Source organism: Helianthus annuus, chromosome 15 (assembly GCF_002127325.2).
Source record: "Helianthus annuus cultivar XRQ/B chromosome 15, HanXRQr2.0-SUNRISE, whole genome shotgun sequence".
In the NCBI taxonomy this organism is placed as follows: Eukaryota; Viridiplantae; Streptophyta; class Magnoliopsida; order Asterales; family Asteraceae; genus Helianthus; species Helianthus annuus.
The window spans coordinates 166,842,947-166,859,650 of record NC_035447.2 but is presented as its reverse complement, the minus strand read 5'-3'; the positions used below and the strand labels follow the sequence as shown (position 1 = coordinate 166,859,650).

The window sequence follows — 16,704 nt, the reverse complement described above, 5'->3', positions numbered from 1 at the left end:
TTGTTTTACACCAATATTAGTTTTCTTCTTTAGTTTTAAATTTTTAGTTTTCTTTTTAGTTTTAAATTTAAGTTTTTTTAAGTATCTTCATATTTGAAAAGGAATGAAATAGCATTCCCACGCTTGCCTGTCATAATTCATTTGATCAAAGTTATTTATGTCATTTTTCATTGTTTCATAAGCACAAAGAATATAATGACAATAGTAACTCAAATCATAAAAGAAAAGAGAAATGGCGATCTATATAAAAAAAATGCAAATTAGCATTCAAATCAACTGATAAAAAATTTGTAATACACTCTTAATTGAAAAAAGGCCAGATTTTGGCAAGCAAGTGTTGTAGCGGGTAACGAAAATCATCATCGATTGTGCCTTCCCTGAAAGTTGCCTTTATTCTTGGCAATGAAACCATTCCTGGGCTTTGGTATCTCATGAATGTCCATCACCTGTATTGTCCTTTGCTTTTTGGCTTCAACAAAAAATAAAATTTACAAATGAGGTCAGTCAGTCAGTCAGCCAGTCATAATTCGCATGCGAAACACATCAAAACGTCAATCTAACCATTTTGGGCTTCTTGGTAGTTCTCTTGAAGCCGCTTCCGGGCTGAATCAAACCTGTCAAGGTCGATGTTTTGCTCCTTGTTTGCTCGCTGTCAAGTTATAACGAATTCAACTAATGCAAAACAAAACAGGTCGCCTTTCGTATGGATCAGGTTGGGTTGCCCAGAAATACCTTTTATCCAATAATTTAATGGTAACTACGTTACTACGGTGTTAAATGTGATTACTTTACTCTAACGATGGTCAGGTAACTACGGTGTTAAATGTGATTACTTTATTCCATATGTCACTAAAACTATTTAGGCGTATGCACTAAACAAACACTGAAACCCGAATGGGCCAACCTGTGGAAGGCTGGCACCATGGGCCGGGCAGGGAGTCCAATTTTTACCTACCAGCTCACCATAGGTGGCTCTCGTGAGGTTCCCAGTACCAAAAAATAACTTTGGGCATCTCCAACAAAACGCAACCCGTTTGGCTGGTTTCTGTTTTTGTTAATCTTTTGAGTTAAAATATAACCCAAATCGAATCCCATGTTCTAGCAAATGTGCCGAAAATGCGATATCAAGTATAACTAGAAAAAAAAAACGGTTTGCATAGAGAATGTACGTTTTGAGGAGCTGAGGTGGAACCAGAGGCAACCATTGCAGGGCGGGATTGGGGTGCTGGTCTTGAAGGTGCTACCTTTTTAGAAACAACTGCTTTCGTCCTCTGCTGCTCCGGTTCAGAATTATTCCTATCAGAACCAGAACTCCCATCTACAGTTTCATTTGGCGTAAAAGTTGATAAAAAATCACTCTAAAACAATGTATGGAAAGAAAAAAGCAAAGACGTAAAACAATATCGATACTTAACTGTGTGGATTAGGAGAATAGCCGAAGTCAGGCACCTGATAAACACAATTTCAAACCTCAAAAATCTTATGAATATTTGAAAACTAAAATCCATCATCAATGATCATAGACGGAACTTTTCAAACGATTTACATTCACTCTTACCTGGTGATGACCGTTTTGGGTATTCCTTGACACATTATGCACAAGAGGTGAGTCCCCATCTGCACAAACATGCAATTAGCATCAAAATGTTACATATCAACATAAGTCTACATATGCATAAAACAAAACGTAAACAAAAACCATTACCATCGTGAGTAGCTGGTGCACGATCACCGTTTTTCGACCCAACCCATTCATCCACCAACTCTTTCCATTTCCTATAACAATTAACAAACACAAGTTCAACAACAATCTACAGTTCCACAATCAACTTTCCACAAGTTTCAAAACCATCCGAATTCAACACACCTCACCAACTGCTTCACCAGACTTCTTACTTCATTCGACGGATGCTTTCGAAGCCGATTAACATGCCTTCCTATATCAGTTTCCTGATTCCATTACCAAATATCACCATACATATTCACCATTTAAGTTCATAAAGAAAAACAGATAATATTTATGTTTATAAGTTTATTATCTACCTTAAGGCCTGCGAAAGTCAGATCCATATCAGCTAGGGTTTGAAGCAAGTCAACAACAGCCTCATCACTCTAATAAACCACAACATCATCCACAATCAGTCAACAAACGACATAATCACTCAATTACAAATTAATTAATTAAACCTAAAATGTCTATTCTACTGTATCAAATAATCACTCAATTACATAATTATTAATATTAATATTAATATTAATATTAATTATACCTGCTGTGGATCTTCAAGCTGTTCTTTAATTCTCAAAACTCTCGCCTGCTCATCATCAAACAATCCTGCGTACGGATCCAGTTCTTCATCTTCATCCTCCTGCGGAACCGACTGCGGAGTCAACGGCGACTCACGGCGGTCATCGTCAACCTCCGTCGTAACCGTCCGAACGACGCCGTTCTGCTCAACCGGATTCACGTCGCAATTTCTACACGGTTGCGCGTATAACCGCTCCACAATTCCGTCTCGCCGGTGCTTCAACTCTCCGGCGTAATCCGTAGCAGCTAGGGTTACGGCAGCGTCGATAATCTCCCAAACATCCGCACCTGAATTCGTTAAAATCGATCTGAATTCATCTGAATCCATTATTAGACAATTAAAAACGAATTAACCGTCGATTTTGGAGTATTTAGCGTCGATACAACGAGATCTATGAACAACGAAAACGCGTGAACGTCATGTTATCCGGCGACCGGAAACGTAACGGCCCGATTGATTGAGTGTAAAGTGGAATTGAATTAGGTGAATGATGATTGGTGGATATGTGTGTGTGAAAATATCTAAAGAATATGCTAGAAATTGAAGGATGAATTTGAGTGTGTTTTTATACTACTATTTGAATTGAATTTAAGAATATGTTTTGTGTTGGTTTTGTTAACCCTACATGATTGATGGGGAAGCAAGTAGGAAGGAAGAGTGGGTGGAAGAAGTAGCTAATGACATAAAAACAAGTTGCAAAAACTATAAAAAGATAACAACTTTTATTTCTTTTTTTAGTTATTATAACTTTAAGCAAAGATTATGACTATATACATGTAATCAAGGGCGCAGCTTTGTAGGGGCTGGTGGGGCAACGGATTAACCGAACTTTTCGCTCAGTAATGTTTGTTATGTAGTTTTCGTATGAATTTTTTTAGGTATATACGTTTTCGACCCCCGGTTTTATAATTTTATTAGGTATATACATTTTCGAGCCTCAGTCGTAAAACTCAATCTTCGCCACTGCATGTAACTCTTTATGCTTATCGTTTATTTCTTTGATTTTGTGAAATGTTCATTGTTGGTTTCGTAACATCTAATATTCGTAAAATGCAATAAAATTTGAATTAAAAATGGAATTAGAATTAGGTTTTAAAGAATTCCTTCGAAATTTCAAAATGTGTTAGTTGATATAATAATAATTATTCTTATATATATTAGTCAACGAATTGAAATGAATAATGATTTTAATATTATAATAATATATAGTTTTTTAATACTTTTATTATTTTAAAATTATAATAATAGTTATTTTCTTTATTTTTTCTACTTTAATCATTTTTTTTAATATCAAGGGTTGGGATAAGTTTGGGGTCAACTGTTTCGAGGCAAGTTTTACATTAATAAACTCGTATCGTCGTTCTAATCAAAAGCCCTAAAAAATATGTTTGTAATTTAGAAAAAAGCTTAACTCCGTTAAGTTTTTTTAACTGGGGACCATTGTAGGAAAAATAGGTGAAAGGTGAGACTGGTGAGGGGAATATTCTGAGGTGGGATTATTAATAGCCAATAAGGTTTAGGTAGAATTATTACAGACCAATTTCGTTTATAGAAAGCATTTTTTAGACTATTTTGTGCTTTTCTTTAATTTGTTTCTCTTGGCAAACGTTTATATTCATACTAGGTTAGTTTCCCGTGTGTTACACGGGTTGAACAATTTAAACTATTTAATAAATATTTCGTGTAAATGCAAATCAAAGATGGAGACATTTATATACCAAATTGACATAAATGAATTAATATAAAGATGATTTATGTTAGTATTATAAAATTTATCAAAGAAGCATGTAATCAAACTGTTGTTGAAAATAATATAAAAATAAATATATTATATAATACTTATTATTGTATTTACTTATAAATGTCACGTAAACTTAGAGAATACCGTATTTGAGTTGAGAGTTGAACACGAAAATAAAAATATATAAGCAATAAACGTTGATTAATGTTTTTGTTTACCCCTTATAAACATTTATGAAGTAGATTTTACCCTTAACTACTTTAGTTTAATAAAATAAATAAATCATTTATATTATATTAATTTATATTTAGTGTACGTCTTTTGTTAATTTCAGAATAAATAATTTTAAATGTAATAAATATTTAAAATATTATATTATCTCCTATACGATTTAAATTTATATTAAATTTAATTTTATAATTATCTTTTAATTAATACTGATTATCTATAATTAAGTAGGATAAAGGGAAAAAAACTAAAAAATAGATGGCTTCAATGAATGACATGTGTCATCTTATTGGTTTCTTTTATTATATAGTATAGATATAGATTTTACTGTTATGGTTTTTGATTTATTGTTTCGATTGTAACATAAACATGATAGCACATGTCATAATATATCTACTATAATAAAAGAAACCAAGTTTTGTACACGTGTCATTATTGAAAGCATCCTTAAATTTATACTTATCTTATATTAACTAAATAAATAAATAATAAATTAATATTAAATCTTATCATACTTTAATAAAATATTATCCTCAAATATAAATTGTTAATTTAATATATTTTTAAAACAAATACCTCTCTTTCCTATTTATTTTATATTAAATATATAAATAATAAATTAATATTAAATATTATCCTAATTTATTAAAAATATAACATTTTAATTGTTTGATATACAAAATAATATTTATTCAACAAGTATAAAATGCGGGGTTTTGAAAAATATAACTTTTTTTTTATTTTTTACTATACAAAGTTACATTTATATAACCCGTGTAATACACGAAGTTTTTAAGATATAACTTTTTATCATTTGCTATGTAAAATTAGATTTATTCAACACGTATAATACAAGAGGTTTTAAGGATATAATGTTTTTATTATTTGATAGATTTTTTGACCCAACTATACACGAGTTTTTTAAAGATACGACGTTTTTAGTATTTAATATACAAAATTACATTTATTTAATATGTGTAATCAATGGCGGACTTACAAGGTTAGTAGGGGTAGCACGGGCTACCCTTCAACCCCGTCTCTGTAGTGTAAAAATACCCCTTAACTCTGTTTCCGTAGTGTAAAAATACCCGCAACTTCATCTCCGTTATACAAAGGATACCCCTGGTCTAAAAAATAAAAAATTGGATACCCCTAAATTTTTGGGCTAGTTCCGCCACTGTGTGTAATACACATGGTTTTAAAGATATAACTCTTTTTTAGATCTATTCAACATATGTAACATACGGAGTTTTTAATAATGTAATTTTTTTTATTATTTGGTAGATTTATTCAACCCGGTTATACACGGCTTTTTTAAGATACGACGTTTTTAGTATTTTGTATACAAAATTATATTTATTTAATCTGTGTAATACACATGGTTTTTAAAGATATAACTTTTTTTTATTATTTGATATATAAAATTACATTTATTTAACCCGTACAATATACGAGGTTCATAAAAATATAACTTTTTTATTATTTAATATATAAAATTACATTTATTTAACCCGTGTAATACACGGGGTTCTAACCTAGTAATATATATAAAACAAAGTTTAATGAAAATATTTGTTTATTTAACAAAAAAGCAAAAGCCTATATTTATGGTTTAAAAGTACAAAATTGTTCCGTTATTTAATGTAGTTTCTTAAAACATGCATGCTAAAATGATGTGGTTTTTATAGCCTATATTTATGGTTTAAAAGTAACAAAATTGTTCCGTTATTTAATGTAGTTTTTAAAACATGCATGCTAAAATGTTGCGGTTTGATTTTATTTTTTTTCTTTAAGCAGGTGGGGTGTGGACGAGGGGTTGGATTTTTTTTTTTTCTTTCATTTTTTTTAATATTTTCGTAAGTTGCGTAAATGGATATTGTATTTTATCAAAAGGCTAAAAGGTTCTGTGATACAAACTTTTAACGCATTTTCTATGGAAATTTAGTATTAGAACTCAAATATTACAAAATTAAATACAACATAACGATCATCACATGCAGTGGCGAAGCTTGACCCGAATGACGGGGGGTCGAAAACATATATACCCAAAAATTTCTATAAAACCCGGGGGTCGAAAACGTATATACCCAAAAAATTCTATACGAAAACTACATATATAACACTACTGAGCGAAAAGTTCGGAAAGTCGGGCGTCCCCTCCGACCCCTTCTATACTTCGTCCCTGATCACATGCAACTTTTAAACTTGAACCTTGAATATGTGATTAGAGCCTAACCACAAGGATTTGCTTCTGTAAGGAACTCTAATTATAGTTTGATGGCATCTTAGGGGGTGATAAGTCTTAGAAACTATAAGGTCCTGAGTTCGATCGTGTGAGGGGTTTTCTAGATTTATTGGGTTTTTTTTTTTTTTTTTGAATTGGTGTATGGACATTATAGCCTAATGAAGATGGATATGATCAGGTTGTTCCGTTATTGACACGATAATACTCTAGTAGTCTGTCAATAATCTAAATTTATCGTTAAAAAAATAAATAAAATAAAAGAATACCTATATAACTAGTAACTTCTTATGTGCATAAGAGGTGGCGTGATGGTGTTTATTATTTTTTAAGTTTGTTTGTTTTTTTTTTTTTTTTTTTTTTTTTGTTTTGTGGGGTTTATATAGGTTTCTGAAAGTTGTTTAACGGAGTTATTAACGGATATAACGTTTTTTTATATATAAAATAAAATAAACAAAACCCTAAATCAAAACTTAACCAAAATCAACGAAAGAACAAGACAATAAGAGCCTTAGTGCTCTGATACCGTATCATAATATGGTAATTACAGGAGATCTAAACAACTTTCAACAAATCTTTTAAAACAGAAACAAACTACAAATATTACACGCTTTCTAACAATCTTGCAGATTTACACTCGAACAAACAATTATACGAACAAACCCTAGATCTAGATAAAGAAACCTCTAGAATGTTTGAGAGAAAACAAGAAAATATCTCAACCACCAAATGAGCTGAAATTGTGATATAAGCATTTTATATATGATCCAAGACCCGCATGATCCGAAGCTACTGCTACACACCCTTTATTCCTGCAAGCCCATTAGCCCAGTCCGCCTACACTTTAGCCCAAACATCCTTTATATGGCTGCTTCAACCCAGACTTAAGCCCAACTCCAATACATGTTATAAAAACAAAAAACAAAATAACACAAGTTAAAGGAAACAATAATAACTAAGTTTGGTGTATATTACTCAGTTTATATTTTCAATAATCGTGTCACACCCTCAAAATCTACAATCGAAGTATTACCGCGAGGCATGTGAACCAGGAGAATACCACCAATCATACTGAACATCTAATTAAAATAAAATAAAACCATAGCAAACCAAATGTTTAAAATTCACCAAACCAAAAATCCAAAACCAAATTTAAAAGTTAGCGGAAGCGTAAAGTCTAAAACCCATAAATAGTTTAAAACACAAGGTTTAATGTTAGGAACCCCACAATTGGTTCCTTGCCACAACGATCACTCCGCATGCAAGCTCCTGCCATGTACCTAACGACCTGCAAAGCATGTGGTAACGTGTCAACAAAAGGTTGGCGAGTTCAAAGTTGGTTGTCTGTTTTAAAGTTGTTCCAAAAACCATAAGTTGTTCCGAAAACCATAAGTTGCCAAGTTCCTTGTTCTCATAACCATATGCTGTGGGGGCTACCCCAATGTTTTAAACCACTAGACCCGTACCATATCGACTACTGACTTAAGTTATGTTGAGTGCCCTGAGTCAATGTCTATCATCAATGACTAAGTGCCCAAGTCCATTAGTCCACGCCCATCCTCTGCGGCACGGTGTGAGGCTTGTCAGACCTAATAGTGCTATTTAACTAATGACCCGTTCGCCAATGGCCCAGCGATTAAGTCGATATAAAAATGAGGGACTTAAGATAGAGTTGTTGTCTAGTAAATTTAAGGTTGTCGCTCTTCCCAAGGAGAGCGAAGGTACGTATTCTACCCAAGGAGAATACGCAGACTGTATCCCACCTAAGGGGGATAGTTGTTATTTAACCCATTCCCAAACCACCGAGAATCCCATGCTTTGACGAAAGTGTGAACTCACCTTTGGTTGCTCGGTTGGCCTCTTAAAATGGTTAACAGTCAAGGTAGGTCAATCACGTCCTAGTATGATTACCATTCAGTTCATTAGTGTGTTCAAATAAGGCATGCAGCTCCTACACGCATCTACCATATAACATGCACTCACTTTGACAGTTTACACACATATACATATTCCCCCTATAACTACTCATAAACAAGCGCACAATACTTCACATAACACTTTCGTTGACATTTAACAAGTTGGATCATTATCAGATAGCATAACCGACATCTAGACACACAAATCACAACTTATAATGTTTCAGCTTCCAAAACTGGGCTGTTTTTGGGTATTTTTCTTAAATAGTTATCTTGTTCCAAAAATTCTCAAAAATTTACAGAATGTTTAAACGGTCCACGTCACATTGTGTAAAAATCTCGGGACCCAATTCATTACCAATTATTTTATAAAAATCATTTATCGGGCTGCAGTCAGATTCGTCACTTTCTGACTGCAGTCCACGGAAAAATTCACTTAAAATTCATCATAAGTCCGATTGACGAAATTCCAGTTGGAGATTTACGACGACACCCGCAGACATCTACTATACGAATTCCATGATCTAACTCTATCTAGATTACAAGTTATAACAAAAAAAACATAACACACATTTTTTGCAGAAAAAACGCAGCTTTTGCTGCTGTACAAAACGGACCTTTAAAAATAGAAAACAACATCAGAAAAATATGATTCCAACGCCATTTGAAGCGTTTTTCGAAAACGTCTAATTTAGACTTCATAAAATTAATTTTTCGATCTATAACGGTCCGTTTACAGCCAACTGAAGCTGGCTGTTTTCGTCAATCAGCATGCTGTTTTACATTTAAACGACACCAAAACGCGTGTACGATCCCGTCTCTTTCTAATAACAACCAACAACAGGCTAACTGTGACACTCTAGGTTTTTCCGAACGAACACCTTGTAACATTTTTGTGTATATATATGTTATTAAATGAAAACGTGATCTTTTTGCATGATATGTGTTGTATGTATTATATATATAAGTATACGCGTATATACTAGTGACTCGAGACCATGACTCGCAACCACTCGGTTTCGAGTGGGCCACTCGGTCTCGAATGGGCCGTAACCGGTTTGGGCCGAAACCCCCTAAGCCTACCTTGAAGCCTTATATAAAATCTCCAACATTTCCCCACTTCCCTCATTTGTTACACAAACATATCCACACACTCCTTCTATTCTCTCTCACTAGAAAACCCTCAACAACATCCCATTCTCTTCCAACTTTCGGTTCAAGCTCGGATTTCACAAGGAATCTCGGTCAAGATCATCATCACTCGGACACTTCATTTTCTCGGTTCCTTTTCCTTTGTTTCGGCTCCTTCTTCACAACCGGTTAGTGATTATTTTATGTGTTTTATGTGTATTAAGTGAGCTAGAAAGTGTTTAGTTAAAATTGTTATGCATGATTTTTTAGGTTGATTTGTGAGTTTGACTATATGTGTAAACCATTATGTGTAAATACTTGGTAACATGTTTAAAGATGGCTAGAAAATGGTAGTTTAAGAGTATTCATGGCCAACCAAACTATGCTTCATTGTTTCTTGCAAAATGATGTTGTTAAACATAAGATTTCGGCTATAAAAATGTATGTTTTCTTGTTCTTGCATGATGATCTTGTTAAAATATGTGATTTTGGTTCATAAAAGTGTATGATTATGTTAAGATGAAAACCCTAGAAATTGATGAACTTGTAATGAACTTGTTGAAGATGACTTGAAGGTTTAAAAAGGGCAATGTTTGATCCATGTTTACTAATGGTCAGATTAGGAAAAGTGTTAGTTGAAACCTTATTGGTTGTTTCCTGATTTGGGCCTGAATACATAGTACAATTTAGCCTGTATCTGAATCAACACGTGAACATGAAAAGGACAGCATTGCGACTCGAGACCACACGGTTGCGACTCGCAACCATAGCGTGACAACTCGAAACCACAGCGGTTGCGACTCGTAACCATAGCGTGACAACTCGAAACCGCAGCGGTTGCGACTCGCAACCACAGCGTGACAAGCCGAGACCTCCTGGTTGCGACTCGAGACCACCTGGTTGCGACTGGACTGTCCACTTTGGCTATTGGGCCATAATGTGTGTATTATGGGCTACCTGTTGACTGGACTATGTGTTGCTGTTTGATTTTGTAAATGTTAGGGCCGGCCCAATAACCCACTGTTTACTTGTATGCATGCAACGTGTTAGTTAAGTGTAGATTTTACGTGACTGCTTGTACACCAAACCTGACTTACCGGTAACCATGTTAGGACGTGGTGACCAACGTGTTTGACAAGTAACCTAATCTGCCGAGCAACCCAAGGTGAGTTCACACACTAAAAGCATGCGTCCCGCGGAGGGACACGAACAAACTACCAACTTTGGGAAAAACACTTTTGACCCATTACTCCGGGGGAAAACAGAATGGGTAATTACTATCTCCGGGGGAGATACGTTTGGATATTATTTATAAATCACAACTAGCCATGCTAAACGAAACTCTATCACTTTAAGTCCCTGCTTACAGTACCGATTAATCGCCGGGAGCGAACGGGTTATTAGTTGATAGCGCTATTAGGTTTGACAACCTCACACCGTGACCGGGGGAGATCGGGCGTGAACTAGTAGACCTTGCGACATGGTCAATGACGATAGACATTGACTCGGGGCACAACAACTTTCCGTCAACAGTTTCGGTATCTACAGTTTAGTGAGCTTACAGGTGGGGTAGCTCCCCACAACGTGATTATAAATGTTTTATCTAAACAACTTAAGTTTTTGGTAAACTAAAACTGGACAACTAGTGAACTCACTCAGCATTATTGTTGACCCCTTACTGCATGCTTTGCAGGTAACCAGTGACTCAGGAGCTGCTGCTTGGGGATGTGTAGTGTTCGTCAAAACCTGTGTGTTGGGTTTAATTATATTGAACTAATAACTATCTTTAAACTATTTGGTTTATGCTTCCGCTGTTTTGTTAAACTAATCAACGAACTTAAACTGCGATGTTGATAACTACTTTGGATAGGAATTATTTCTACTATTAAGTCAATGCTCAGTATGATTAGTGGCTGGATCCTGGTCAGTCACGCCTCCAAGCGGTAGTGTTCCGCAGGTGGATTTTGGGGGTGTGACAGATTGGTATCAGAGCCATTGGTTATAGTGAACTTGGTTTTAAAAAGGGGAAAAACCAGACTATAACCTGTGACTCGCGACGACACTACACTCCAAGTGCAAGGCTCAACACTTTTGGCCTCATAGCTCGGACTAGTGTTTACTTGTTTGCTTACCTTATGTTTCCTGTTTTACTATACGTACTAGTGTGCCTAATTAGATAGATACACCTCTCTCTTCTATCTCATTCTCGCTACATTACGACCTCACACTCATACTATGTTTTCTGATTATGAAGACAATGAGTGGACGTGGAAGAGGAAACATCAACATGACTCGGGCTCAATTCACTAACCTGCTTAACACGGTGGCTGCAGCTTTCGCAGCTCGCCCTGGAGGTAAACTCGTTACCCTAGGATGTTTAGGTCCTACCGACACATCGCCTTTTATCCCTAAATCTGTACGCTTCGCTTCTCACGAACAGGTCAGCACGCACCTGCGCAACCACCCGTGTGTACATTCAAAACTTTCATGGATTGCAAGCCTCTCCCTTTCAGCGGCACTGAGGGTGCCATAGGTCTTTTGCACTGGATTGAGAAAGTTGAAGCTGTCTTTGCTGTCTGTGAGTGTCCCCCTGCGAATTGGGTGAAGTTTGCTACTGCTACGCTTGAAGGAAACGCGCTTTCTTGGTGGAAAGCGCAAATTCAGATGTTTGGATTGGAAACTGCTAATGCTACTGCTTGGGAGGATTTCAAGGACATGATTAAGGAGGAGTACTGTCACCGGGATGACATCCACAAACTTGAGAACGAGTACTATGCGCTTAAGATGGTTGGGTCAGAGATTGAAACCTACACCAAGCTGTCCAATGACTATGCTGCTCTTTGCCCAAACATGTCCCGACCTATGTATCGAAGAATCGGACTGTACGTCAAGGGTTTGGCTCCAGAAATTCGAAGCCATGTAACTTCAGCCAACCTCACTACCATTCAGCCGATCGTTCGACTTGCTCACAAACTTACTGATCAGGCCGTGGAAGAGGGCAGGTTGCCCAAAAGGATCAGTGCTACTGTCGGAACTTCTAGTGACAACAAGCGTAAGTGGGAAGGGAATCAAAGCAAGGATGCTAACCCCACTCAGGCCCCAGCACAGCAAAGGAAAACTGAAAACAACAAGGGCACTCAACAACAGGGTGGCTATCGCGGTAACCACCCCAAGTGCAACAAGTGCAATCGACATCACAGTGGGCCGTGTGGGAAAAGTCAGTGTCAACGATGTAACAAGATGGGGCATGAGGCCAAGGACTGTAGGAGTCCACGTCCCGCGGGGCAGAACCAGCAACAACATCACGGGAACGCCAAGGGTTGTTTCCAGTGTGGAGCTGAGGGGCACTTTAAGAAGAATTGCCCTGAACTGAACCAGAACCGCAACAACAATCAGGGAGCTGGAAACAACGATCAGAACAACAATGCTGGGAATGGCGCTAGGGGAAGGGCTTTTGTGATTGGAGCTGGAGAAGCGAGGAATGACCCCAATGTCGTGGCGGGTAAGTTCCTACTCGATGATCGTTATGTTTCTGTATTATTTGATTCTGGAGCCGATGCTAGTTATGTGTCCCTACGTATTAGTAAGAAGCTTAAGCGTCCGCTTTCGTTACTAAGTTCTCACCATATCGTCGAGTTAGCTAATGGTAGAAACATCGAGGCCTCACATGTTATCAAAGGCTGCAAACTAGAACTGTCTGGTCAGACGTTTAGCATCGATCTTTTCCCTGTTACTCTTGGAAGCTTCGACGTCGTCATCGGTATGGATTGGTTATCCAAACATCGCGCTGAGATCCTCTGTCAAGAGAAAGCAGTTCGTATTCCCCGCCGTTCTGGCAAACCCCTCATTGTACAAGGTGGCAAAGGCGGAGAAATCTCCGGCGTTATCTCATTCTTGAAGGCCCAGAAGTGTTTACGAAAAGGACACACCGCTATCTTAGCACTTGTCACCAACACGCAGGAAAAGGAAAAGAGGATTGAAGATTTTCCAGTAGTGCGTGACTACCCCGAGGTATTTCCTGAGGAACTACCTGGACTCCCTCCCCACCGTCAGGTCGAATTCCAAATCGAGCTAGCTCCCGGAGCAGCGCCTATAGCTCGTGCACCTTATCGACTAGCCCCCGCAGAATTGAAGGAACTCTCTACTCAACTACAGGAACTATTGGATAAAGGGTTTATCCGCCCTAGTTCATCACCCTGGGGAGCGCCGGTACTCTTTGTTAAAAAGAAGGATGGCACGTTCCGAATGTGCATTGACTATCGTGAGCTGAACAAGGTTACCATCAAGAATCGTTACCCTCTCCCGCGAATCGACGACCTATTCGATCAGTTGCAAGGATCGAGCTACTACTCTAAGATTGACCTGCGATCAGGCTATCATCAGCTAAGGGTCCGTAATGAAGACATCTCCAAAACTGCATTCAGAACTCGTTATGGTCATTATGAATTCCTTGTTATGCCCTTTGGAATGACCAACGCGCCCGCGGTATTCATGGATCTCATGAACCGAGTGTGCAAACCTTACCTCGACAAATTCGTGATTGTGTTTATCGACGACATCCTGATCTACTCGAAAAGTCAAGAAGAGCATGAACAGCACCTACGCCTTATCCTCGAACTCCTTCGCAAGGAGCAACTGTATGCCAAGTTCTCGAAATGCGACTTCTGGCTTCGAGAAGTCCATTTCCTTGGGCACGTGGTTAACAAGGATGGAATTCACGTCGACCCTGCAAAGATCGACTCTATAAGGAATTGGCCTACCCCTAAGACTCCGACCGAAGTCCGCCAATTCTTGGGACTAGCGGGATACTATCGAAGATTCATCATGGGATTCTCAAAGATCGCTCAGCCTCTCACGGCACTTACTCAGAAGGGTATGTTTATAAATGGGGTGAAGCTCAGGAAACCGCATTTCAGAAACTAAAGGATAACCTCTGTAATGCTCCTATTCTCTCGTTGCCTGAAGGCACTGACGACTTTGTGGTTTACTGCGATGCATCCATCCATGGGCTCGGTTGTGTGTTAATGCAACGCGACAAAGTTATTGCTTACGCCTCTCGACAACTTAAGACGCACGAAAGGAACTACACAACGCACGACTTGGAACTAGGAGCAGTGATCTTTGCGCTTAAGATATGGAGACATTACCTGTACGGTACCAAGTGCACCATTTACACCGATCACAGGAGTCTCGAGCATATCTTCAAGCAAAAGGAATTAAACATGCGGCAACGTCGATGGGTCGAACTCCTGAATGATTATGAATGCGCCATCAAGTACCATCCGGGCAAGGCCAATGTTGTGGCAGACGCCCTCAGCCGAAAAGACACTACGCCCAAGCGCGTGCGAGCGTTACAACTCACCATCCAGTCTAACCTCCCCACTCAGATTCGAAATGCTCAGACTGAAGCTCTGAAAACGGAAAACATCAGGGCTGAATCCCTGCGAGGATCGAGACAACGATTAGAGCAAAAAGAAGACGGCACTTACTATGTGGCAGGGCGCATTTGGGTCCCACTCTACGGAGATCTGCGTGAGCTTGTGATGGACGAAGCCCATAAGTCCCGTTATTCAGTACATCCTGGTTCAGATAAGATGTACCACGACTTAAGGACCACTTACTGGTGGCCTGGCATGAAAGCCCACATAGCAGCTTACGTTAGCAAATGTTTAACCTGCGCAAGAGTCAAGACTGAGTATCAGAAACCAGCAGGCCTACTCCAGCAACCCGAAATCCCGAAGTGGAAATGGGAACAAATTTCCATGGATTTTGTTACGGGGCTACCTAGATCCCAACGTGGGAATGACACTATTTGGGTGATAGTAGATCGATTGACTAAGTCTGCACACTTTCTGGCCATTAAGGAAACGGACAAGTTTTCTACCTTGGCAGAAATCTATTTAAAGGAAGTAGACTCGAGACACGGGGTGCCAACTTCTATTATTTCCGACCGAGACGCTCGTTTTACTTCCGAGTTGTGGCAAGCTATGCACAAATCCTTTGGCTCACGTTTGGACATGAGCACCGCTTACCACCCACAAACGGATGGGCAGTCTGAACGCACCATCCAAACCGTGGAAGACATGCTTAGAGCATGTGTGATCGATTTTGGCAAGAACTGGGAGAAGCATCTACCGCTGGTGGAATTCTCCTACAATAACAGCTACCACACTAGCATTCAGGCGGCACCTTTTGAGGCATTGTACGGTCGTAAATGTCGATCCCCTCTTTGCTGGGCGGAAGTCGGTGATAGTCAAATCACAGGCCCAGAATTGGTGGTAGATACGACGGAAAAGATTGCCCAGATCAGGCAACGCATGGCGGCAGCTCGTGACCGTCAGAAAAGCTACGCTAATAAGCGTAGGAAACCGCTAGAATTCCAGGTCGGGGACCGGGTTCTACTTAAAGTCTCACCCTGGAAGGGTGTGGTTCGTTTCGGTAAACGAGGCAAGCTGAATCCGCGATATGTTGGACCATTCGAAATTACCGAGAAAATCGGTAAGGTTGCTTATAGATTGAACGTGCCTGCAGAGCTGAGTGCAGTGCACAATGTCTTCCACGTGTCTAATCTGAAGAAGTGTCTGTCAGATGAAACACTCATAATTCCTTTCAAGGAACTCACTATTGATGAACAGCTACACTTTACTGAGGAACCGATTGAGATCACGGATCGGGAGATCAAAACCCTCAAACGTAGCCAAATACCTCTCGTGCGAGTTCGTTGGAACTCACGGCGTGGCCCAGAGTTTACCTGGGAGCGGGAAGACCAGATGAAGTGCAAGTATCCCCAGTTGTTCCCAAACGAAAACCCCAGCACTGAAGCTACAACCGAATTTCGGGACGAAATTCCAAACTAACGGGGGGATGATGTGACACCCCGTTGAAACACGCTAGCTTGACAGTGGCTGCCTTAACTTTCGGGACGAAAGTTCTTAAAACTTGGGGATAATGTGACACTCTAGGTTTTTCCGAACGAACACCTTGTAACATTTTTGTGTATATATATATGTTATTAAATGAAAACGTGATCTTTTTGCATGATATGTGTTGTATGTATTATATATAAGTATACGCGTATATACTAGTGACTCGAGACCATGACTCGCAACCACTCGGTTTCGAGTGGGCCACTCGGTC

At 38.6% G+C, this 16,704-nt stretch overlaps 1 protein-coding gene across 1 annotated transcript; it reads right to left on the bottom strand.

Annotated features, from left to right (window-relative positions):
* Positions 1-217: 217 nt before the first annotated feature.
* Positions 218-3,049, bottom strand: LOC110912963 (probable mediator of RNA polymerase II transcription subunit 26c). The gene is made up of 9 exons (XM_022157805.2): positions 2,271-3,049; positions 2,044-2,112; positions 1,868-1,950; positions 1,706-1,776; positions 1,559-1,617; positions 1,416-1,449; positions 1,170-1,318; positions 562-649; positions 218-469 (listed from the first exon to the last, which is right to left on the bottom strand). The coding sequence occupies exons 1-9, from the start codon at positions 2,634-2,636 to the stop codon at positions 360-362; spliced, it is 1,029 nt and encodes a 342-aa protein (XP_022013497.1). The 5' UTR covers positions 2,637-3,049; the 3' UTR covers positions 218-359.
* Positions 3,050-16,704: the final 13,655 nt, after the last annotated feature.